The 24,862-nt window shown below is 47.1% G+C and overlaps 1 protein-coding gene across 1 annotated transcript; it reads right to left on the minus strand.

Moving 5' to 3' along the window:
- Positions 1-1,102: 1,102 nt before the first annotated feature.
- Positions 1,103-21,408, minus strand: DHX33 (DEAH-box helicase 33). Its single transcript, XM_040243676.1, has 12 exons — positions 21,126-21,408; positions 18,204-18,364; positions 17,295-17,522; positions 16,968-17,138; positions 14,467-14,652; positions 13,628-13,739; positions 12,112-12,271; positions 11,870-11,958; positions 9,407-9,534; positions 8,678-8,881; positions 6,518-6,604; positions 1,103-4,750 (listed from the first exon to the last, which is right to left on the minus strand). Exons 1-12 carry the CDS (start codon positions 21,406-21,408, stop codon positions 4,442-4,444), a joined length of 2,118 nt encoding a protein of 705 aa, XP_040099610.1. The 3' UTR covers positions 1,103-4,441.
- Positions 21,409-24,862: the final 3,454 nt, after the last annotated feature.

The raw sequence follows: 24,862 nt of genomic DNA on the forward strand, positions 1-24,862 counted from the left end.
CATATTAAAAAACAGAGACATTACTTTGCCTACAAAGGTCCATCTAGTCAAAGCTATGGTTTTTCCAGTAGTCATGTATGGATGTGAGAGTTGGACTGTAAAGAAAGCTGAGTGCCAAAGAATTGATGCTTTTAAACTGTGGTGTTGGAGAAGACTCTTGAGAGTCCTTTGGACTGCAAGGAGATCAAACCAGTCCATCCTAAAGGAAATCAGTCCTGAATATTCATTGGAAGGACTGATGCTGAAGCTGAAACTCCAATTCTCTGGCTACTTGATGCAAAGAGTTCTTTTCATTGGAAAAGACCCTGATGCTGGGAAAGACTGAAGGCAGGAGGAGAAGGGGATGAGATGACAGAGGATGAGATGGTTGGATGGCATCACTGACTTGATGGACATGAGTTTGAGCAAGCTCTGGGAGTTGGCGATGGACAGGGAAGCCTGCCGTGCTGCAGTCCATGGGGTCGCAAAGAGTCAAACATGACTGAACAACTGAACTGAAACTTCTTTAGCTGAGTGGCTCTGAGTCTGGTGTCCCAGGACTACTGTTTAATTGGCTTCTCTCCAAATTCCCATCTACAGTTCTCAAGCATGACCAGGCTTTCTGTGACTTCGTGGAATGCACTCTTGCTGCCTTTGACTCCCCAAACCAGCCTCTGAGGTCATCTCCCATGAAGGGCCTTCCTGGCTCTTCCTCCTCTTCCCTGAAAAACCAGAACTCATGCCTCTGTGACCGGGTCCCTGTACTTCATTCTTTTCTCAGCAGAAACCTCCTGGCATTGCTCATTTACCTGGCAGCTGCCCCTTACCCCCATCAGACCTGGAGCTCCTGAAGGCAAAATGCCTGGTTAACTTTTGCAGTCCTCCAACCTTACACCTAGGTTCTGATGGAATGTTATTTTTGGGGGGCAAGAAGCCACAGCTTACATTAGATTTAGGTTAAGAACCAATGTTTCTACTTTACCAGGAACCATAAGATACTATAAGGTACCAAGAAAATAAATCTTTCCAAATCAGTGGCAAAGATATGACTAATATTAATATATTCTAAACAGCATTCTGTGAATAAGGGAAAGGAGACCCAAGAAAGAAGCCACACACAATATGTACTAGCTTCACTTTTAATGGGTTTGAGTCATGTGCGAATGTTGATGCTTCTACAGACCTATGCCTGTGTGAGTAAGAAGAGTCTCAAAACACAACATAAATCTGAACTGAGCTTTTTCCTGCAAGTTATAATATTCTGATCAAATAAAACATAATAAAACTCTTGCTTCCCCACAGGTGCAGTGTTTCTTTATAGTCACAAGGAATGGTATCTTAAATGCCTGGCCACAGGTTTTCTTGAGAGCTGAATTAAATGGATTTATGCATCACTGTATAAAATCAGTTCTTTCCACAGAGCACAAACTTGTCTCCTTTCTGGCATCTCTTTATTCCTAGCACAGATGCAACATTAAGGAAGGGTTTCTACCAAGAACTGGGTGTTGGGCAGTTCTTCCCCTTGTAAATGGGATCTGTGCTGCCCTCCATGATTATTAGAAGCAGAAGACAAACATCTGAGGCATGCAATCTGCTTAGTGCATCTATTTATTAATATACAAAGGTGCTCAAGGGAACTAGTGATTCACCCAGATATGGAATTCATAGGTTGGAAAAATAAAAAGGGGGCACACCATCAGAGATTTTAGGGATTGAAAAGAGTAGCTCAAGATGAGATTGCAACATCACTGTGAAACATTTAACTTTCTTAGAAAGTTTAAAGTGTACTTATCTGTGCCCTGCAGCTAGGTATAAAGAGCCATGTATCTCTTTGTAGTAACATGGAGCAGGGATAGGCTTTTCCAATCATTTAATCCCTGAGAAGCTACCTGAAAAGTTAACTTTTTAAAAAGCCTGATAAAAAAACTACAGTATCAAAACTCTAACAGAAAGTTACAGTGATAAATATATCTTTGTACAGAAACACAGAAGCTATTTACATTTATTTAGAAGCTATTTACCCCTTACTCCTGCTCAGAAAAAATACATTTCCTGAAACAGTTCAGCAACTCTGAGGTGCACAAAAATGATTAAAAGCTAAATTTTACTTGCTCTAGAGAATGCTGTGCTTAGTTGATTAGTTGTGTCTGATTCTTTATGATCCCATGGATTGTAGCCTGCCAGGCTCCTCTGTCCATGGGGATTCTCTAGGCCAGAATACTGGAGTGGGTTGCCATGCCTTCCTCCAGGGGATCTTCTCAACCCAGGGGTCGAACCCAGGTCTCCCACGTGGCAGGAAGATTCTTTACTGTCTGAGCCACCATAATTTGCAACATTACAAGGAACATAATACATCACCCCATTCCCAATATTTTTTTACCAGTGTGATGAATGTTTCATTAAAAATACAGTAATTTCTTTTACCAAGTCAGGCTACACCTCCTAGGGCTCTTAAATAAGTGAGAAAAATACAGTTAAATTGTTTTCTGAAAAAATTTTCAGAAAGTCAGCACTGGTAAGAACAAGAAAAATCTAAGAATTTAGTAAGACAGGGTATTTAGGATCTGTCGAATCTTCTTTGGCCTTAACGTAACTATTTTTAACAGGAAGAATTAACACGTGCCCAGATATCTGGGAATACTGGCTAAAGTCTGACTGCTCAGACCCATGGCTGGTGCTGAGGCAAACTTGACATGTACCACTGTGGACACATGAGGCCTGGGAAGGGAGGGGTTCCTATCCGCCAGGGTCTCACGGAACCAAAATGAAGACACCATCCATTATCTCTGAAGGATCTCTCAGGCCATTTAGGCCTCTGCTTAAAAGCTGTATGATTCACTGTATGTAATGACCAGAATACTGCATATGTGTTGAGACCAATTAAGCACAACAAGAGGGCTAATTTTGGCATTTTCCAGGCCAAAGCATTCTCTGGGGAAAGTCTCAGGTTTGATTCCTGGGTTGGGAAGATCCCCTGGAGGAGGAAATGGCAACCCACTCCAGTATTCTTGCCTGGGAAATCCTATGGACAGAGGAGCCTAGAGGGCCACAGCACATGGAATTGCAAAGAGTCAGACACGACTTAGCTACTAAACAACAACGATTTTCAAATTAAATAGTTAAGAAGGACTTTTGGTCTTTTCCCTTCTCAAAATATGAGAACGGGAAGTCTGTGGAGACCCTTTAATCCCCTCAGACAAATGTGGAAAATGAGTGTGAAAGAGGTGCCAGCATCCCCTGGTCCCTAAGAAGAAGGAAAAAAGATCATAGGAAATAAGATAAAAGAACATAAATACTAATGAGGGGATGGATGAGTCAAGGCTGCCTGGCTTCACCTCCACTTACCCCTCGAGGCCTGGCCAGAAGGGAAATGCCTTAAATTCAGCTCAGTCACTCCCTAGCTCAAATTCAGCTCAGTCACTCCCTAGCTCATGGCTTTATGGCCCAGAGACAGAGACAGAGAGAAGGCCATGCTGGAGGCCATCAGACTACAACCTGAAATCAAACCTGAATGTTAATTGGAAGGACTGAGGCTGAAGCTCCAATACTTTGGCCAGTTGATGTGAAGAGCCGACTCATTGGAAAAGACCCTGATACTGGGAAAGACTGAAGACGGGAGGAGACGGGGACGAGAGAGGATGAGATGGCTGGATGGCATCACTGACTCGATGGCTGTGACTTGGAGCAAGCTCCGGGAGATGGTAAAGGACAGGCAGGCCTGCCGTGCTGCAGGCCACGGGGCCGCAAAGAACTGCACGTGCCGGAAGGGCAGCAACACACTTGATCAGTTTTCCCACTTCAGAAGATACAAACACCTTCACTCAGGAAGGTCCCCGGAGGCAGGGTGGGGACAGGCGCGTAGCACTTGTTGCTGTGAAACCTCCCTGCCCTGGGGAGGGAGGTTAGGTGCTCAGCACCTACAGAAGTTAATCTCTTCTGTTACAAAATTTCATGCAGGTAGATGTTCAGATAGATCCAAGGTCAAGAGCTCTGTGACCCCTTGTGGTCCCCCTTCCAGACCATCCCCTGCAGTCTCGAGGACTTGGGGGTTTTGCTGTACCCGATCCATGGCACATACATAAGCAGTAACACCAACCAAGCACCTTGACACCCAGTCCACTGCGGTTTATCACGGGCACGCACAGCTCTGGGTACTTTCTTTTCACTTGCTCTGAGCCTCGTGACTCCGACCCTGTAAGTATCATCACTCCTACTTGGCAGATCAGGAAACTGAGGCTCAGAAGTAAAGGAAGTCACCCAAAGTTGCCCACCAAGAACCCAAAGCATCATTTTGAAGTCTCCCAGGCCTCTACATGTCTGTGCGGTTCAGTCTGAGGAGTTTAGACAAAGGGGCTCTCAAGCTCCTGGAGGCCAGGCATGACCCACTGTGGCCTCTGTAGGTGCCAACGTTTAGAAGTCGCAGCAAGGCCGGCTGCGGCCAGGCTCCTGGCACCAGGGCAGCTCAGTTCCTGGCAGTCCTCAGCTTCTTCCTGAAGAAGTCGGGGGCGGCCTCGTACAGCCACTCGGCATCCACAACGCACAGGTCACGCATGTAGCACTTGTTGGTGAAAAGCAGCTCCGTGTACACGACGCAGGCCGGCTTGCAGTGGAAGAGCACAGATGAGGGATGGATGGCCACTGGCTGGTGGGTGTCCGTGGTGGCGTAGGACCCATCCGGCTGCAGCTCAGCGGTGCTCATGAAGAGGCTGTGTGCCAGGCATCGGCGGATGCTCTCTGTGTCCCCTCGGGAGGACAAGATTGGCATGGACATCTGGTTCGGAAAGAAGTGAGACATGGAAAAGACCCCAGACGTGAGCACTGCGCAGCCACCCATGGTACACGGAGCCACACTGCCTACAGCGCAGCCTGGTGCAAGGCCCACAGAGGAGGCTGACGTCCGGGGTGGACGCTGAGCTCCGGGACAGCTGCCTCAGATGCCTGAGATGAGCGCGGGTAGAGGAGCACCACTTCTACCCTCAGTAAAAGATGAGAAAACTCCCAAAGCCAAGCGATGGTCTAGCAGGAAAGCCATTCAAGTACAAGAAGGGCGGGAAAATGTATGCAACACAGAACACCACAGGCTGCTGTGAAGAGTTGTGTGCTCGGTCGCTGGGTCATGCGTGACTCTTGGTGACCCCATAGACTGCAGCCCGCCAGGCTCCTTCGTCCATGGGCTTCTCCAGGCAAGAGTACTGGAGTGGGTTGCCATTTCCCTCTCCAGGGCATCTTCCCTAACCAGGGATTGAATCCGCGTCTCCTGTTTCGGCAGGTAGATTCTTTAGCACTGAGCCTCCTGGGAAGCCCGGAAAGAAGTTACTTCAGGGCTAACAATAGGCTGCTGGCACTGGACACGGGCCTGGGTAAGGGTGACAACTGTCTCCTAGGGTCACGTGGATGGTCCGCACTGGGGGCTGACTCAGAAGAGGCCTTACACACAGAGACGTCTGGTCACCACAGAGTTGCTCACGGCAGCAAAACGAGGACACTTAGTGCTCAACACAGGAGACTGCGAGCACAAACCACCCCACCTCTGAGGTAGAACACGGTGCCTCATACAGTCACTGAATATAGAAAACGTCCTCTAAGAGAGAATATAAGCTGACAGGAGACTTTTTGGTGGATGGCTTGGCAATGTCTATCAAAATCTAAATTCCCCATCCAGAAGTTCATTCTCTATGCACCAGAGCACAGATATTTATGCAGGAGGATCATCACTCTAGCACAATCTATATGACCACCACTAGGGACTTGGTTAAATAACTAGTGAAGACAGGAGCGAAATGCTACCAAGTCAATAAAAGAACGATAGACATATACAGGCACTGAGAGACAGCTCAGATACAAAGTGAAATTCAAGGAGCATTCCAAGTGGAAAAAAACAAGTTGCAAAACAAAACATACATCAAACTTGTTTAAAAAAGAAAATTTATATATCCACATATATGCGTAATACACAGACAAACAAAAACATACATACATAGAAAAAAATTCTACAAGGATCTACACTGGACTATTGCTTATCTTTGGAGGAGCAAGATTAGAGAAACTTTTATACTTTCTACACAATATATCACTATTTTCTTATTTTAATTTTATTATTGGAGTATAATTTCTTTACAATGTTGTGTAGGTTTCTGCTGTATATATATCACTATTTTCTGCACTCTATCAACTGGTAACAAGTATGCACTGCTTTTGTAAACTGAAAAAAAATGACAGGTATTTCCACTAAAAAAAAAACTTAGGAAGAATTCTAGTAACGTTGGAAAACACTGTTAAAGTTTATAAAAGCTGGATATAAATCATATATGCAATGTATTAATAACTATCCATGTGAAAATATATTTAAAAGCAGAGCCACCAGGAAACGGACCAAACTGGTGAGAGGTGGAGTTGTGGGTAATTTTTACATTCTTATTTAAAAATTTTCCTACAATGAGCAGTTTTTCTGCAATCACTACTAATAAGCAATTTGAGAATTTTCACCTAGAAAAAGGCGACAGCTTAGCCCCCCAAAGACCAGCAGGAAGAAAAATACCTTTATGCAGATGTCCCTCAGCTGTGCTCTGACTTCAGCTACTAGCATCATATTCTTACTGTTGACAAAGTTCTCTTTGCACCATTCCTGAACAGGGAGGAAAAAAAGAGATGTCACAGTCCTTTTGCTTTTACAGAGATAAAAACAAAACACAACTTTTATTATAATTTTTTTTAATTAAAAAAATATTTAGTCATAACATGCATTCGGGATCTTAGTTCTCTGACCATGAATTAACCACTAGACCACCAGGGAAGTCCCAGAATAATTTCTAAAACATAGATTGAATTCAGAGGGAAAACTGCAGTTGCCAAAAGTAAATACAAGAAAATATCTTTATATCAAAAAGCGTGAAGCATATTGAAAACCATAATGGAAAAAGAATGATGACCTTCAGAATATATTTAAAAAAAAACACCACCACCTACAAATCAGTCAGAAATTTCTGATCAATAATCCAGTAGAGCCACAAAGGATATGGACAGACAACTCACAGGAGATTAACTACAAATGACAATAAACTTAAGCAAAGGTTCTTGGTCTCTTGAGGAATCAAGTCAGTACAGTTTCCAGTAACTGAGATGCTATTTGATGCTTTCAAACTGCAGTGCTGGAGAAGACTCTTGACAGTCTCTTGGACTGCAAGAAGACCAAACCAGTCAATCCTACAGGAAATCAACCCTGAATATTCACTGGACGGACTCACGCTGGAGCTGAAACTCCAATACTTAGGCCAACTGATGCGAAGAGCTGACTCACTGGAAAAGACCCTGATGCTGGGAAAGTCTGAAGGCAGGAGGAGAAGGGGGCAATAGAGGATGAGATGGTTGGAATGTATCACCAACTCGATGGACATGAGTTTGAGCAAACTCTGGGAGATGATGAAGGACAAGGAAGCCTGCAATGCTGCAGTCCATGGGGTGGCAGAGTTGGACATGACTTAGCAATTGAACAACTACTACTTCATATCCATCAACCTGGGAAAAATGAAAGTCATTTCAGCAAAGTTGGAGAGGTGGGTGGAAATGGGGACTCTTCTGCACGACTCTGGGGAGGGTAAACAGCTGTTGACACTGGGGAAGCTGGATGCAGCTGCTCCTAGACCAGCAGGTCCACTCCTGGGTGTTGGCTCCCGAGAAACCCTCCCCTTTGTGCACAGGAGACCCGGACGAGATGTGCACTGCAGGGCCAGAGGCAGAAATAAGCGGCAAAAGGGTAGTGTAAGGAAGCATGGGTGGCATACGATGCCGCGGACAGGAAGTGAAAGCACAATGTTGCCCAGGGAGGTCCAGACCCACTTCAGGACAGTGGTTACAGGAGGCAGGGAGGACTACACGAGGAGCAGCTTGGGGTTCTTGCTGTGTCCACAGCATTTATCTCCTTAAAAATAAAGTGACGTGGCCTCCCCTGGTGGCCCAGTGGCTAAGTCTCTGCACTTCTGTTGCAGGAAGCATGGGCTCCACCCCTGGTCAGGGAAGTTCCACGTCACGCAGAGTGGCCAAGAGCAAATAAACAAATACAGTGAGGCAGACGGAGCAAAATGTTTACAACTACTAAATCTAGGTGGTGGCTTTTTTTTTTTAAGAACTGACTACATTAAAACACAAAGTTAAAGCATGCATGCTATGGCACAATTATTGATTCTTTTGGGAAGGGCAGCCACTCAGCAGGAGGGATCTTCGTTCCCTGACTAAGGATTGAACCCAGGCCACAGCAAGTGAAGGCCTGGAAACCTAACCACTAGGCCAAAAGGGAACTCCTCCAAATATTTTATTTATTTATTTTTAAAACTGTATTGATAAATGAAGGAAGGTATTGCCATTTTCCATCTTGGTTCCGGGGAATGGAAATGTCACACAAGCAAAAGCTGCTATGAAGAAAGTTAGGGGTAGGTGGGGAAACAAACCATCTTGTAGCCAAGAAATTGGGTCACCAGGTATTAATACTTCACCTGCCCACGTTAAGTATGAGGGAAACACAAGCAGAGAGAAAGGCTGAAATTGTGTCTTCCCTAGTAGCATCTCTGGGTGCAGACGTCTCTGGAATGACATCCAGCATTCTGTGTGGCTCTTCAGAAGGTGCAGCCAAAAAGGGAAGGTGTCCTGAAACACAGGACCAAAGGGAGGCCCTGTTTGAGAAGAGGAAGAGGACAAGGCCTACCTTGTTCCCGCCAGTGTTCTTGAAGGTCCGGTAGACATTAAGCAGGGTGAGGTGATCACCCTCGCTGGACACAAACTTCTTCCGCACGCTCTGCACTTCATCTCGCCGGGATGGAGGGTTGTAGAGAATGCTGTCCACAGACAGCAGGGCGACAATGGTCAGTATCTCCTCTGTGCAGTGGAATTTGGGGGATAGGAGGATGGTCTGCAAACCACAATGAAACACTGCGTGAGTCCAGTTTTTTCCTGGCTTCTGAATTTCCATATATTGCTTCTGCAGCTTCCCTTGTAAGGCATGAAGGGGCAGGTATTTCTAAAACCATGACAATATAAGTTATGCTCTTTTATATATTTATTTGTATATTATTTTACTTTCTGTAGAAGAGATAGCTTTCTTTTATGATCCCATATAGGTAGGGCTCATGACTTCACTGGTGGAGGAAATGGCAACCCACTCCAGTATTCTTGCCTAGAAAATTCCATGGACAGAGAAGCCTGTGGGCTACAGTCCAGGGGGTCGCTGTCGGTCATGCCTGAGCATGCACACACATGACTTGATGTGAACTTGAATTACACAGAACATAAGTCGAGGTTTGACACAAAGCAGGCGTTGATAATTGTTTAAGAGAAAAGGTGAAGATGCATCTAGAAGCACTTGGCTGAGGAGTCCCCTGTGGGATGGCTGATCTGTAAGGTACAGGGAGGGGACTGAGAAGAGGGTGGCACTTACTTTGGCAAATTTGGGTTCTAGTGGGAAAGCTGCCATCTTTCTTCCCATTGGAGTTAGAGTGAGCTGGCCATCCCTGTGTTCAAGGGCACCGAGCAGCTCCAGCTGGGCAATGGCTGCCTGGATGTGATCTAGAGAGAGAGAGAGACATGAAAAGGAGTCGAATACTCAAAACAGGATGGAGCTGCAGCTGCTTCATCACATCAGTGCATTTCTGACAAGCCTAAGTCAAACCACAGTAAAGATGGCAACCACACTGTCCCCATGAGGTACTTTTCAAAGCTATTCATGACATCACTGTCTTCAGCTCATGTCTTTTCATTTTTTTAATTTTCCAAAAATAATTTTCCTTATTTTTGGCTGTGTTGGGTCTTCACTGCTGTGGGGGGCTTTTCCCTCGCTGCAGCGAGCAGGCTTTTCTCTACTGTGTGCGCTTCTCATTGCGGTGGCTTCTCTTGCTGTGGAGCACAGGCTCAATAGCTGTGGTGCATGGGGTTAATTGCTCTGTGGCCTGTGGATCTTCCTGGACCAGGGATCCAACCTGGGTCTCTTGCATTGGCAGGCAGATTCTTTACCACTGGGCCACGAGAGAAACCCTCAATTCTCTTTTTAAATAGTGGCCCACAATTTGGTGATATGTATGCAAATCTGAAGCCCAGCAAACTTATACTTCTGAATTTCACACTCATTTACCTGAACCTTGTACAGGGACCTGTGCCTCCAGATGGACATACACAACAATGGAAACACCAGAGGCCTCGGGAGCCCTTGGAGAGGAGGACACTATTTACTATTTACTCTTTAATTCCTTTTTAATTTGAACTATGTAAATGTATTACCTATTAAGCATAAAGATGTATGTCTAAGGATGCAATAAATATACATGTACAGAGAAAAACTGATCTATAAAATATATTAAGTGAAAAAAGCAACGTGCCAATGTCTACCAGGAGGATAAATGCATCTTGGCTTATTCATAGAATGGAATAGTATTTAAGTGATGAAAACACATCAAATGTAAACCTTACAAAACATGACAGATGAAAAGGAAGGTCACCAGAAAATCGAGACATAAACACGCCAACCGAAACCATGCTTGTGCGTGGAATAGATACTCAAAAAAAGCAAGGGATTCACAGATCAAACCTCTGTGGTGGCTGACCCTGAGGGAAGAGTGGGAAGGAGGTGAGGGGCGGGGGGCTGGGAACGGTGGTCGCAGGGCTTGTGGCCCCTGTAATGGGCACACAGGTGTGGCTTCGCTACTTCTACCTGACACGTATGTTCCTCCTTTCATTTGGTGGTGGTGGGGGGTGTTGCGTGGCACGCAGGATCTTAGTTCCCTGACCAGGGATTAAACCTGTAACCCCGGCATTGGGAGTTCAGAGTCTTAACCACTGGACCACCAGGGAAGTCCCTGTTCTTCCTTTACATGTAGGAATTTAGTAATTGATAGAAAAAAAAAGTATAGAACGGACTGAATGGGTGTTGCTATTTATGTTTTGAAAAGGAGACCGTATGTACTTACCTAGATAGATTTTCTCTAGGGCATACTAGGAAGTGGCCACAGTGGGGGCTGTGGGGAGAGAAACTAAGAACTTGAAGACTTGGAGGCCCACGTCTACCATCCACTGTTTACTCTTTTTTAACCAACTGCACTTCTTCACTTTAAAAAAAAAGAAAATGGTATGTGTTGAAGGGATGCTGAGGGCTAAGCTACCATGACAAAGAATCCCAACTATTCTTTCTGCCTCCATAGAGAGATTCCCAGTGAAGGGCAGAGACCCATCAAATTCCAGTTGAAAGCAAAGAAACACAATCTGTTCAGTCCCTTTGCAAAAGTCCAAGTTCATTGGGGCCGCAGAAACCCGTGGACCCCCCTCAACTACCTTCCCTGGTTCCTGTGACCACAGAACCCACCCAAGATGGTGCCGACATGAAGCCCCTGATTCTGCACCAACGTGGTGTGAAGAGCACCAGGTCTCTTGCATAATTCTGAGACTCTTCTCTGGGAGTTAAGGTCGTTACTCCCCCCAGTCATGCTAAACAACAGGACACGAGGGGCTTCCCTGGTGGCTCTGTGGTTAAGAACCCACCTGCCAATGCAGGAGACATGAGTTTGATCCCTGCTCCGGGAAGATCCCACATGCCACACAGCAACTAAGTCCATGCACCACAACTACTGAGCCTGTGCTTGATGGCCTAGGGGCTGCAACTACTGAGCTCTTGTGCCCTATAGACTGTGCTCTGCAACAAGAGAAGCCACTGCAATGAGAAAACCAATCACTGCAACTCGAGTAGCCCCTCCTCGCCGCAACTAGAGAAAAGCCTGCGCAGCAACAAAGATCCAGCACAGCCAAAAATAAATAAATATATAATAATAAAAAAGGAGAGTGTCAGAAGGCCTGCTGTGTGGAGTCCACTGGCGGTCCCTTTCTGTGTGCCCACTTCCCCGAAGACTCCACTCACCTGGAGACGGCTTGGACATGAAGTCAAAGGTGAGCACGTTTGGGACTTTCATGGCAAGGAGCTGCAGCATCACGCTCGCCAGGTTACACCTGCAAGACGGAGACACAGGTGGTTCACGAGGGCGCCTGACCCCCTGTCCAGCAAGGCAGAGCCACCCACTAAGGAGCGTCAGTTGCAGGAGATACAGACTGCAGGGACGGGACGGTGGGATGGATGGCAGGGTGGGAAGCCCCACTGGCTACCTTTGGATCTCTGGCACCGTCATCTTCTCAAACTTCTCAAACTCATCCTCCGTGTAGAGCCGGTAACAGAGACCGCTGTCCTCTCTGCCAGCCCGGCCCGTGCGCTGCCAGGCCTGGGTCTTTGATACCCGCTGCACAGCCAACACCTCCAGGCCACTGTCTGGTGGGAGAATGGCCAAGTCAGAGCTCTGCTCATCATGTGAACAAACTCCTCCTACAACGCAGACAATGAGGAGCATTCCTTGAGATACCCAGGATTCTTTCTGCAACACATGAGTCCAGAAAAACTCAGGCTACATTGGAAAGTGGGCTTCCTTCGTGGCTCAGTGGTAAAGAATCCGTTTGCTAATGCAGGAGATGCGGGTTCAATCCTTGGGTTAGGAAGATCCCCTGGAGGAAGAAATGGCAACCCACTCCAGCATTCTTGCCTGGAGAATTCCACGGCAGAGGAGCCTGGCAGGCTACATTATGTCCATGGTATTACAAAGAGCTGGCCACCACTTAGTGACTAAACAACAATAAATATGTCAGAAAGCACGTAACCAGACTGGTTTGTGGTGAAAAGAGACCTCTCCACGAACACTGTGTGAAATCTGTGACTACAGCATCAGAAGGACCTTGAGCGTGGGCCAGTGGCCAAGGGGAGTAGATTTCAGAGGCCTTGGCTTAGGTCACAGTTGAAAACAACCCCTGGGGCGGCCTAGGACTCAGGGGTCCTCCAAAAGGTGGCATTTTCAGTGCCAAAACCCAGACAGTTTCCAGCAAACCAGGCTGGCTGGTTGCCGACTGATCATGACCCCAAAACGAAATGCCTCCAGTCCCTTGTGTGCTGCATCCTTGCTCCTGCGCTACTGTAAAAGCCAGACGGGGTAATGTCACTACACCTAGGAGTAAACGAGACTCATTTTCTTGATAAAGGTGTACGCTGTGCCAGACAGTGTGGAGAACCAAGCCCTTTCGCAAACATGGTCCCCAAGAAAACACACATGAAAGTCAGCATCCTTGAATGCTTAGCAGTTCATTTGAAGTGAACATCTGGGAGCTATCATGTCAGCTGCCTCAAATCCTCCATGGAATAAAGCAAGGTAGAAAACAGACCTGAATAAAAATGACTTCAAGCAAGCTGCAGACTGCACACTGTTGGGAAACAGCTAGTGCCTTGGCCCAGCTGGGGGTGGGGTCCTGCTTTCTTTCTGGGAGACTGGGGATTGAACCAGCTGTGCTCAGATATCATTCCCCAGGAAACCTCTGACGTGGTGTCAGGCTGTCCCTGGCCTGACAGCCACCATTCTCGCCCACCTTCTGATGGAGTTTCAGTCCCTCTGCCCAAGTCCTTGACCCTCTGTCCCCAGGTTTGCCACAGATGGGCTCTTCTTCCCTGCCTCAAATGTCTTTGTGGCCCTGCCTGCTAGACGGGGTGCCAGGTATTCAGACATGAAATGCTCAGGTGGGGAACTGCGGGACCATGGGCCGCTCACTACACAGAGAAGAGACGCCAGGGGCCACAAGTTCTCACCAGGGTTATACTTCTTTGCTTTAACCATGCCCGTGTCAACTACATATTTTATTCCTGTAATGGTTATGGAGGTTTCAGCGATGTTGGTTGAAATGATCACTTTGCGATAACCCTAAAAGGAGGAAGAAAACCAAAAAGCCACATGACACACGTATGACGCAGAAGTTTGAAAACATATTCCTCATCGCTAACTGTCACAATTCACTCATATCAAGAAGAGATGACTCCGCTATCTGGACAATTATTAATACTGATGGCTGGGTCAGTATTGGGTTGGGGGGCTGGGTGTGTTTCAGTCTTAAAGGCTTATTTTGAGGTGATGAGGGGTGGTGGGATGGGCATTAGAGTCAGGAGGAAGTAGATGTGGCCTGGGATCCTGGCCCTGCCCAGTACCTACTGTGCCCCATGGGCATCTATCACTTCACCCCATGGGGCCTCAGGGTTTCTGAACTGGAATGGTGACCCACCTTGTGGTTCTCGAGAGGATGAGGGACAGTGTGTGTCTGGTGTTGTCGCAGTACCTGGCACAGCAGGGGTCCCAGGAAACTTATGGTGGACACGTGCTTGTTTACTGTGGACCCTGGGAGAGTCACTCAGGGAGCTTCCAGCTTCTGCTTGCATCTCTCCCTCATACCCAGACTGTCTCCCTGTTCCTACCATGGGAGAGCCATGTCTACAGCCCTGCATTACACGCTTGCGTCTTTCCAGCTCGTGAGAGAGATACCTGGGCACCCTGTCCACACATCTTATCTGGAGCCTGCTGACAGGGGCACAGGCCCACTGGTGCATCCGAATGGGTACCCAGAGATGGGGCTGGGCAGGAGACAGGCTGCACTCACCTTTGGGGCCCCCTGGAAGACGCGCAGCTGCTGGGCATAGGGCAGGGAGGCGTAGAGCGGAAGGACCAGCATGGAGGGGCAGCCGTCTGGAAGGTGCTTGGCGATGTCCCGGCAGGTCTTACTCATGGCTTCGATCTCCTCCTGCCCGGTGAGGAACACCAGGATGTCATGTGAGGAGGGGGCTTCCTACAGAGAAGGCAGAGTGGGGTTACTGGGCCTTGACAGATGTGCAGGTGGCACAGTACAGAACAATGATCGTTAATGAAGTTTTCCAGTTATTCTTAACTTTGGACCTGTAACTGAGCCTAGATACTGATGTTGCCCCTGGGGGCGGTAGGGGGCGGTGGGGACTTCACCAAATGCACAGCTGCATCTTATTCAAGTTAGCCAGCTATGTTTAAAAATGAATTAAGGGGGAAAAAAAGAGACATAATAAAAAACTAAGGGGATTTTGAAGGGAAATCACCAGATTGCTTTTTACAACAAGAACAATACTATGAAAAAGCACAACCACACAAGCAAATAAAATCTACCTGGAGCTGCCTTCCTTTCATAATCATCTTGAAAGATGAAGCTGACAAAGGAGACAACTGAGAGAAACCCTGATCCATGAAAATGGCCAGAGGCTGGAAAAGGAGCCCGTATTGAATGAGGCCATCAAACGCACTTTCATAAACCCCCAAAGCACCCAGAACTTGGGCAAGGGCTTGGTATCTCAGGTTTAACTGGGTCCTTCACCTTGAGAAAGGAAGAACATCTAAGTGTTACGTACATATACCCATTTGACCCAATCTTCTTTGAAGTGTGTTTAGATACATTAATTTGTAGAGTGCCTGTTTGGCAAAATAACTGAAAACTGTTCAATAATTATCTGTATTTGTGAAGGTGTGCAAGTTGCTCAGTCATGTCCGACTACCTATATTTGTATGTATGTATACATATAATAAAGGCAGATATGGCTCAGACAATAAAGAATCTGCCTGCAATGTGGGAGACCTGGGGTTTGATTTCTGGTTCAGGAAGATCCCTTGGAGAAGGAAATGGCAACCCACTCCAGTATTCTTGCCTGGAGAATTCCATGGACAGAGGAGCCTGGCAGGCTACAGTCCATGGGGTCACAAAGAATCGGATGTGACTGAGTGACTAACACCACTTTTTCTTTCTGTATATATAATATGGCTATGTTTGCATACACGTATCTATGTATTTATCTCTGTGCATATACTTTTTTAGCTCAGTGTTAAGAGGACAAATGTTCAGAGGTACACACACATAGACAGGATAAAATCTAAAACAACAAAAGCTTCATCACTAGGAGGACTCATCAAACCTATTATGTAACTTGAGGGTACCACAGGTATCATTCATAAAATATCCTTATCTCAAGTTTGCTTCTGAAAAACTTGTTTTCCAGCTAAACAAGGCTGACTGGGACTTCGCTGGTGGCCCTGTAGTTAAGAATACACCTTTTAATGTAGAGGACATGAGTTTGATCCCTGGTTGGGGAACTAAGATTCCACGTGCTATGGGGCAACTAAACCTGCGAGTGGCAACTACCAGCCTGTGTGCCAAAACTAGAAAGTCTGTGCACTGCAACCACAGATGATGTATGCCACAACTAAGACCTGAAGCAGCCAATTAAATAAATAAATACATATTTTTAAAAAGTTGGCTTCTAGATATTTTCAGAAAGTTAATGGGAAGGTAAAACAGTCTGCTGCTAAGTCGCTTCAGTCATGTCCGACTCTGCGTGACTCCAGAGACGGCAGTCCACAAGGCTCCCCCGTCCCTGGGATTCTCCAGGCAAGAACACTGGAGTGGGTTGCCATTTCCTTCTCCAATGCATGAAAGTAAAAAAGTGAAAGTGAAGTTGCTCAGTCGTGTCTGACTCTTCGTGACCCCATGGACTGGAGTCCACCAGGCTCCTCCATCCATGGGATTTTCCAGGCAAGAGTACTGGAGTGGGGTGCCATCACCTCAATTATATACAAGTTAAACCAAAAAATGAGGTGATACACTCAAATTTTTAAATTAATGTTTACTAAAATGAAAAAACTGTTGAAATGTTTCTCTAATACATTTTTTTAAAAAGAGAACTCTAAATTGCACCCCATTACTGGCTAATACACCAACAGTTTATTTTTCAATGAGACAGAATCACATGGAGTACAAGGAGGCAGTGTTTCCTAAGACTCCTTTCTACTCAGTTCTACACGTGGTATCCTGGTTGCAACACAAAATGTGCTTCTTACTGGGGGTTCTGATCACATTATGCGCACGAGCCACTGCTCTAATACACGGAGGTTTTCCAGCTCAGCTGAAGAAACATGCTGGCCAGGGTTTAATTTTTTTTAGAGGAAAAGAGAGATACTGTAAAGCAAATTCCTTATTCACCTAAGGAACACAGCTTATAAAGCAGTTTGGTTCAGCAGCTTTTCTTCTCAAGGCTGACTGTTCAAGGTCAAACAGGCCTTTCCAGGAATCCACTCCCTGCTGCCTACCTGGTGGATCTGGAATACGGAGACCAGGGCGGCATGCAGGTAATCATGCTGGGGCTGCTTAGTGTAGAAAATCTGGATCGGGTGCTGCCGGCCCTCCAGGTAGAGAACGGGGGCTCCGTTGAAATACTGGGAGAACAGGTCCACGTCCATTGTGGCTGACATCACAATCACCTGCCGGCGAGAAGGGCATGGAGGATGGGAGAAAGGCTTGGGCGAGCCTTTCTGTGCCCTGCCAAGCCCTGGAGGCTGCTTGGGAGGCCGCACTGCCCTCCCCCCGACCCCCCAGCACCCTTGCCCCGAGTCCCGCGGCAGAACGGCTGTACCCACTTTGAGAGGCAGCTTCCCCAGCTCCTTTCGCCTCTTCTGTGCAGCTTTCACCACCCCGAAGAGCACATCCGTGTGGATAGTCCGCTCGTGGGCTTCATCCAAAAGGATGCAGCTGTACTTCCGGAGCAGGGAGTCCGAAATGGCCTCGCGCAAGAGCATGCCATCGGTCAGGAACTTGATCTTGGTGTCGTCTGAGGTGACATCGTCGAAGCGCACTGTGTAGCCAACCTGCGCAGAGGTACCAGCCACTCATTCATCCAGCAAACATGTCTGCTGCACCCAGTGTGCCCAGCACGGTGGCAGGCGCTGGTGCTGGTGTAGTAAACATGACCCACTCCAACCCTACCCTGCTCCCAGGAAAATGGATATGTGCCCTCAACTGCAACGATGAGAAACTCTGCAAAGAATGTAACACTAGTTCCCTCCCCTCAGCTACTTCAAGCGAAGCAAGTGAGAAGATGCCCAAGGTGTTTTTAAGTCAAGTGCGTGAACACAAATCTGGCTTATACACACTTCTGGAACTCATTCTCAATAACCACCTATATGCTAGGAAAATGCTTACAAGTTTGTAGAAAGATATACGATAAGAGACCTAGCAAGTGTTACTGAAGCCTTAAAAGTGCTCAAGGAAAACAACTAATTTATCCTACTTGCCAACAGACTTTGAAAGCAAAGCAAACAGGACTGATAGACACTTTGATCTCTAAGGAACTAATAAAGAACTCTGAGTCTGAAACAACTGAGGCAAGAAAGAAACGTGGAAAAGAAAGAAAGAAAGAAAGAAGCTTGAGATGTAGAAGTCTTGTAATAGTCTTGTTTAGAAAAATAAAAAAGTCAGGGAGGTGGGTGGGGAGCGGGGGAGTGAGGTGTAGGGGACCAAGAACTGTTAGTGAAAAAGAAGTTAGGTACCAGCTTCCCAAGTTCTGTTCTCTTCTCATCAGAGACTCTGGTAGCCAGAGAGATGGCAGCCACTCGGCGAGGCTGGGTCACAGCAATGATGGCCTGGCGGCCAATCCCCCCTTCGTACAGGTACTGAGGGATCTGTGTTGTCTTCCCTGAGCCTGTTTCCCCTGGGAAAGAAAACAAGTCTCATTTAAACCTGAACAGAAACAAACTTCACCAAAACAAAAACAAAAACAAAAACCAACAGATCAAAGTCAGAAGGAAAAGGCATGAGAAAAATACTTGAGGGACTTCCCCAGCAGTCCCAATGCAGGGGGCTTGGGTTCAATCCCTGGTCAGGGAACTAGATCCTGCATGCCGCAACTACAGACCCCTATGCTGCAACGAAGACCCAGCGCAGCAAAATAAAATAAATAAATATTAAAGAGAAGAAAGAAAGAAAATAAGTTGATAAAAGTCATGGAAAAATGTGCACTCATGAATTCTGCTAGTGGAGTGTTAACTGGAATTGCTTCTCAGAAGGTCAACTACAGTAGGAAAATCTTTAAAATGTTTATATCCTTGACCCATAATTCCACTTGCAGGAACTGACTCTAAGGAAATAATGATGTGCATAAAGAATCAGCTTCAAAAGTGTTTTATTCACCTTTGCTCTTGAGAGTTAAATTTGGAAACAGTGTAAATGGTTAGCAACAGTAACTGGTACAGTAAAGACATACAGTGAAATACAGCTGTTATATAAAAAGTCCTACTTTTCAAAGGGATAAATGAGATATAAATGTGCTAACATGAAGAGACATCTGTTCTGACACTGCAGCCACAGCGGACTCCTCACCCAGCCTGCCACCTCCTTTCAAACCCTCTGCCTTTGCCCACTCGATTATTAAGTATCTGTTCCCACACTGCCTGCGTGACAAACTCCACAAGATGAATTAGACCTCAAACTCTCTCCCCAAGGGCTGCACCCGCCTCCTCTGTGTTCCTTAGTGCCTCGTTCATCTCTCCTCCATCACTGATCACTCTACACTGTGTGACAGCGTTGAGACGTTTCTGTTTGCCTCCAGCATCAGAAGTCCCGGGAGGACAGAAGCCTGTCTCTTTCATGTACCTGAGCACTACATACAGTAAGCACCCAACCTTATTACTACCCTCCTGTGTTTCCTTCCCAGCACCCAACCAGAACAAAGAACTGTAAGCCTGGGCATCCCTCCCTCCACGACTACCACTGCCCACTCCCCCCACCCCCACCCCCTACCGACTTCACTGAGTCCTACAGGCCCATCATCCTTCCATTTTCTCCCCTACAGCTCATCCTTCCTGACCTGGACACGAACCATGGACGAAGAACTTGATTATCTTGCACTTCTCCTGATGAGTTCATCAGGCAAAACCCAAACTTCGATCAAGGTTTCCCTGCCCATCTCTTCTGCTCCTACACCAAGAAACTGAGCATTGGTGACTTCCCTGGTGGTCTGGTGGTTAAGAATCCACCTTCCAAGGCAGGGAATGCAAGTTCGATCCCTGGTGGAAATAGGATCCCATATGCTTCGAAGTAACTAAACCTAAGCACCACAACTACTAAGCTGGAGCTCTAGAGTCCGTGCTCTGCAACCAGAGAAGCCAGAGCACCCCAACCAAAAACCTCATGCAGCTAAAAAGAAAAAAAAAAATAATAATAATAAAGAAATTGAGCATCACTATAGTAAAATAACCCAACTGGGCCAACAGTGACCTTAGTTTGCCATGGGGCCAAATGCACCTGGGTTCCAGCACCACGGCTGATCCTTGTTCTTGTTTTTGCAGCCCCTTTCCTCTGTCCTCATCCTCCCCAAGGACCCGTAAGTCCCATTCTCAGCAGAGCTCCCACACCTACTTCATAGAAAAAGTGAAATCCTCAAAGACAGTCTCCCTCCGTCTCCTCCTACAAGCTCTTCTGCAGTCACCCCATTCTTACCACCTTCCTCCAGCCCCCTAACCTCTTGCATGGTCTTCCTTCCATTCCAGGCGCTAGATCTAACCCTTGTTGCCAAGGGCCCCCTTTCCCCATGCCCTCCGTCTCTGCTGTTAGTGCCCACTTTCCATCTTCAGCCTCCCTCTCTACTGAGTTCTTCCCCTTAACCTATGAAGACCTGCAAGTTCCACTGGGTCCCCCTGCTTCTTCTCGAAACAGAAGTCTGTTCTCACTGCCTTCATGAGATCCTCACTTCCAGCCCAATGACAAATCAGCTCCCATCCCACAGCTCTGCCAAAACAGAGCTCACCTCCATCCCCAATCAATAACTCCCACCCAATAAAGTGGGCATTTTTTGGGTCCCTACTTACTGGACTTCATTTTTGCATTTGTTCACTCCCTTCTTACAACTCTGTTTCTTAGACTATCAGCTCTCCTGGATCTCCTTCCCTATTTGGAGGCTCATTCTCTCCGTCCTTCAGGGGCTCCTCTTACTTAAAACGTTGGGGATCAAAGCCTCTTGCAATCGGTTCCTGGCCCTCAATTCTGCCTCAGTTAGTGCACCAGAAACTACTTCTTCCCTCAGACTGGACCGTCTCGTCTCCACTTCCTCTCTAATACCGCAGGCTCTCTCCTCTGTGTCCAACGCCTTTCTAGGTCCACCCCCTCGCCATCCCCTCCGGACAGGCTCAGATCCACTTTTCTAAATTCCCCCGTCTCCGGTGCATCCCTTTACCTTTCCGGCCCAGAAGGCGAGTTTTTGCCTAACGCGTGGTCACTCGCCCGGACTGTGAGCACCTCCAAAAAAGGGGACTGTCCGACTCTCTTCCGAGGCCCCTCTCCTGGCCCCGAACAGAAAGAGTCGGTCAGGTTTGTTGCAGAAACGGATTAAAGACGGTGAGAAGCACCTAAGAAAAGCTGTTCTCTCAAGAGAACGAACGAGGAGCGAAGAATGACCCGCCGGCACGGTCACTCACCGATAAGGACGGCGCTGTCCAGGTTTCGGAGCTGGGCCAACAGCTGACCTCGCGCCTGGAAGATGGGCAGATTCCGGCGCTGCTGCTCCACGGCCTCGGGGTAGGGGCTGGCCGAGGGCTGGGCCAGGGGCGGCTGCTGCCTCCGGCCTCCACCTCCTCCGCCGCCGCCCGCTGCCAGCAGCATCACCGCACGCCGCCCGGGAGGGCAGGACCCGGCGCGGTTCGGAGGCCCGGCGCTCGGCCGGAATTTCTTGGCCGGCGGGAAGCCCGCCTCCTCGGGCATGTCGGGAGGGCACCGCGACGGGAGGCGCCGCGCCGCGAGGCGCGAGGGCGGGAAGCTCCCGCGGCTCTCAGGAGCAGACAGCTAGTGCGCACCGCCCCTTCCCGCCACGTGCCAGCGGTTCCCAGCGATGCGGCTCACCTCGCGGCCACCGGCAGCCTTTAAGGGGACTCCAACTCCCAGCATGCACTTGACCGCGTGGCCAGGCTTTCACTTCCTGAGGGCGGGGAGAGCAGGGTCTGAGGTACAACGGGAAAAAGATCCGCAGCGAAAACAGTGAAAGACGGTGTGTACGGTTCCGCGGGACCTTAACTGCATAGCGACCACGGGGTTCTTGTCTGTTTTGTTGTCCTGCTAACACTATTTCTTTCCAGTAAACACACATTTCCTTTTTCTCTGCCACAATAATACTCCCTCTTCAAGACAGTGTTTAAGTTTGTAAAAATTAGTGAGGATTACACAAGTGAAAGTCGTTCAGTTGTGTCTGACTCTTTGCAATCCCATGGATTATACGGCTTTTCATAGAATTCTCTAGGGCAGAATGCTGGAGTGGGTAGCCTTTCTCTTCTCCAGGGGATCTTCCCAACCCAGGGATCGAACCCAAATTTCCCTCATCGCAGGCGGATTCTTTATCAGCTGAGCCGCAAGGGAAGCCCAAGAATACTGGAGTGGTCTATCCCTTCTCCAGCGGATGGTCCTAACCCAGTTATACAACCGGGGTCTCCTGCATTGCAGGAGGCTTCTTTTCCAACTGATCTATCAGGAAAGCCCTGTGAGGAACACAAAAGCATTTGCATTATTATTTAGTCCTCCAAACAACTGACGTTATATCAGTTCAGTTCAGTCGCTCAGTCGTGTCCGACTCTTTGCGACCCCATGAATCGCAGCACGCCAGGCCTCCCTGTCCATCACCATCTCCCGGAGTTCGCTCAGACTCATGTCCATCGAGTCCGTGATGCCATCCAGCCATCTCATCCTCCGTCGTCCCTTTCTCCTGCCCCCAATCCCTCCCAGCATCAGAGTCTTTTCCAATGAATCAACTCTTCACATGAGGTGGCCAAAGTACTGGAGTTTCAGCTTTAGCATCATTCCTTCCAAAGAAATCCCAGGGCTGATCTCCTTCAGAATGGATTGGTTGGATCTCCTTGCAGTCCAAGGGACTCTCAAGAGTCTTCTCCAACACCACAGTTCAAAACCATCAATTCTTTGGCGCTCAGCTTTCTTCACAGTCCAACTCTCACATCCATACATGACCACAGGAAAAACCATAGCCTTGACTAGATGGACCTTTGTTGGCAAAGTAATGTCTCTGCTTTTGAATATGCTATCTAGGTTGGTCATAACTTTTCTTCCAAGGAGTAAGCGTCTTTTAATTTCATGGCTGCAGTCACCATCTGCACTAATGTCATCCCCACTTTACAGATGAAGAAACAGACTCTGAGATGACTCAGATGTCACAGTAACTGAAGGTTGAAAAGGTTACTTGTGATCATCTGTGTTACAGAAAAAGAAGGAAATGCATGATACATTCTAGGACAATCATACATTCTTCAGGAAGTACCTATCCCAATGGAGGTGATCTGCTCCTGTAATACAGGGGAAGTGGAAGTTCTGATGGAACTAAAATTGTCTTTTACCCTTCCTTTCCCTGACTATTCCTGCCAGGAATAGACTATTCCCTGACTAGTTCCCTGACTGTTCCTCTCAAGTTCTTTACAGGACTCCCAGTCTCATCATACACATGACAATCAATGAAAAGATTTAGAATTCCAGCGGGAAATAGGATATAATTAGTTCCTCCTTCCCCTCCTAAATTCAAAACTCTAGAGGATTTGCTAATTCGCCACAGAAAGACTGGCAAGTAGCTGTTTGTGTACAGGAAAAGCAATTTCCAGAGAATTCATGGTAAGCTTCAACTCACTTTAAAGACATCAGGCACCTTCTAAAGTTCATTTCCATAAGACTTTCCCTGTTTATGGACCTGTTAAAAATTCTCCTTCCCCTTTCCTCCAGATCAGAAGTAATTTTCCTCTAGTTGTTGATGGTATAGTGACCAGGGGCTACTGAAAATGTGCGTGTTGAACTAATAGCAGATATGTATTTAAGAATGTGTGTGTTCAGTTGCTCAGTCATATCTGACCCTTTGCGACCCCATGGACTATAGCCTGCCAGGCTCCTCTATCCACGGAATTCTCCAGTCAAGAATACTGGAGTGGGTTGCCGTTCCTTCTCCAGGGTCTCTTCCCGACCCAGGGATTGGATCTCTTGTGTCTCCTGCATTGGCAGGCAGATTCTTTATTACTAGCACCACCTGGGAAACCCGTATTTAGGGATAAATTGACTTTTAATTTCTTTCCCCTAAATATTAATCTAGAAAGTCAACACAAAACTAAAAGGGAAATAACATCTTAGTCTTTCCAGGTTGCTGTTATAGAATACCACAGACTGGGTGGCTTATAAATAACAGAAATTTATTGCTCACAGGTGCCAGCCTGGTTGCCTTCTGGTGAGGGCCATCTTCCTGGCTCATTGCTGCTACTTTATATATAATATATGGCTGCCTCAGGTCTTAATTGTGGCATGTGGGATCTTTTGTTGCTGTGCGTGGACTCTCTAGTTGTGTTGTGTGCTCAATAGTTGTGGCACATGGGCTAAGTTGCTCTGTGGCATGTAGGCATTTAGTTCCCCCACTGGGAATCCAACCCTCAGAGTCTTAACCACTGGACCACCAGGGAAGTCCTGCTGACACCTTTCTGCTGTGTCCTTACTTGATGGAAGGGGCTTGGAATCTCTCAGAGCTATTTTATAAAGAATTAATCTCACTCGTGAGGCTTCCACTTTGTGGCTGAAGCACCTCCCAAAGGTCCCACTTCCTAATACCATCACATCAATCATGAGGATTGCAGCATGACTTTTTCAGGGACATAAATATTCAGACCATAGTGATATCTAAATGGTCATCTGAGTTAAATTCACCCATTTGAGTCCATTTTAGTTCACTGATTCTTAAAATGTTGACGTTCACTCTTGCCATCTCTTGTTTAATCACTTCCAATTTGCCTTGATTCATGGACTTAACATTCCAGGTTCCTATGCAATATTGCTCTTTACAGCATTGGACCTTGCTTCCATCACCAGTCACACCCACAACTGGGTGTTGTTTTTGCTTTGGCTCCATCCCTTCATTCTTTCTGGAGTTATTTCTCCACTGATCTCCAGTAGCATATTGGGCACCTACTGACCTGGGGACTTAATCTTTCAGTGTCCTATCTTTTTGCCTTTTCATATATTCATGGGGTTCTCAAGGCAAGAATACTGAAGTGGTTTGCCATTCCCTTCTCCAGTGGACCACATTTTGTCAGAACTCTCCACCATGACCCATCCATCTTGGGTGGTCCTACACGGCATGGCTCATAGTTTCATTGAGTTAGACAAGGCTGTGGTCCATGTGATTAGA

This window comes from Oryx dammah, unplaced genomic scaffold (assembly GCF_014754425.2).
Source record: "Oryx dammah isolate SB20612 unplaced genomic scaffold, SCBI_Odam_1.1 HiC_scaffold_8, whole genome shotgun sequence".
Taxonomy (NCBI): domain Eukaryota; kingdom Metazoa; phylum Chordata; class Mammalia; order Artiodactyla; family Bovidae; genus Oryx; species Oryx dammah.

Excerpts from the sequence above, each read along its gene's own strand:
- DHX33 (XM_040243676.1), bottom strand. The coding sequence starts at position 21,408 with ATGCCCGAGGAGGCGGGCTTCCCGCCGGCCAAGAAATTCCGGCCGAGC. Across the intron at positions 8,882-9,406 it reads TAGAACCCAAATTTGCCAAA|ACCATCCTCCTATCCCCCAA; the intron begins GTAAGTGCCACC and ends TGTGGTTTGCAG. Across the intron at positions 4,751-6,517 it reads TGAGGGACATCTGCATAAAG|ATGTCCATGCCAATCTTGTC; the intron begins GTATTTTTCTTC and ends TTTCCGAACCAG.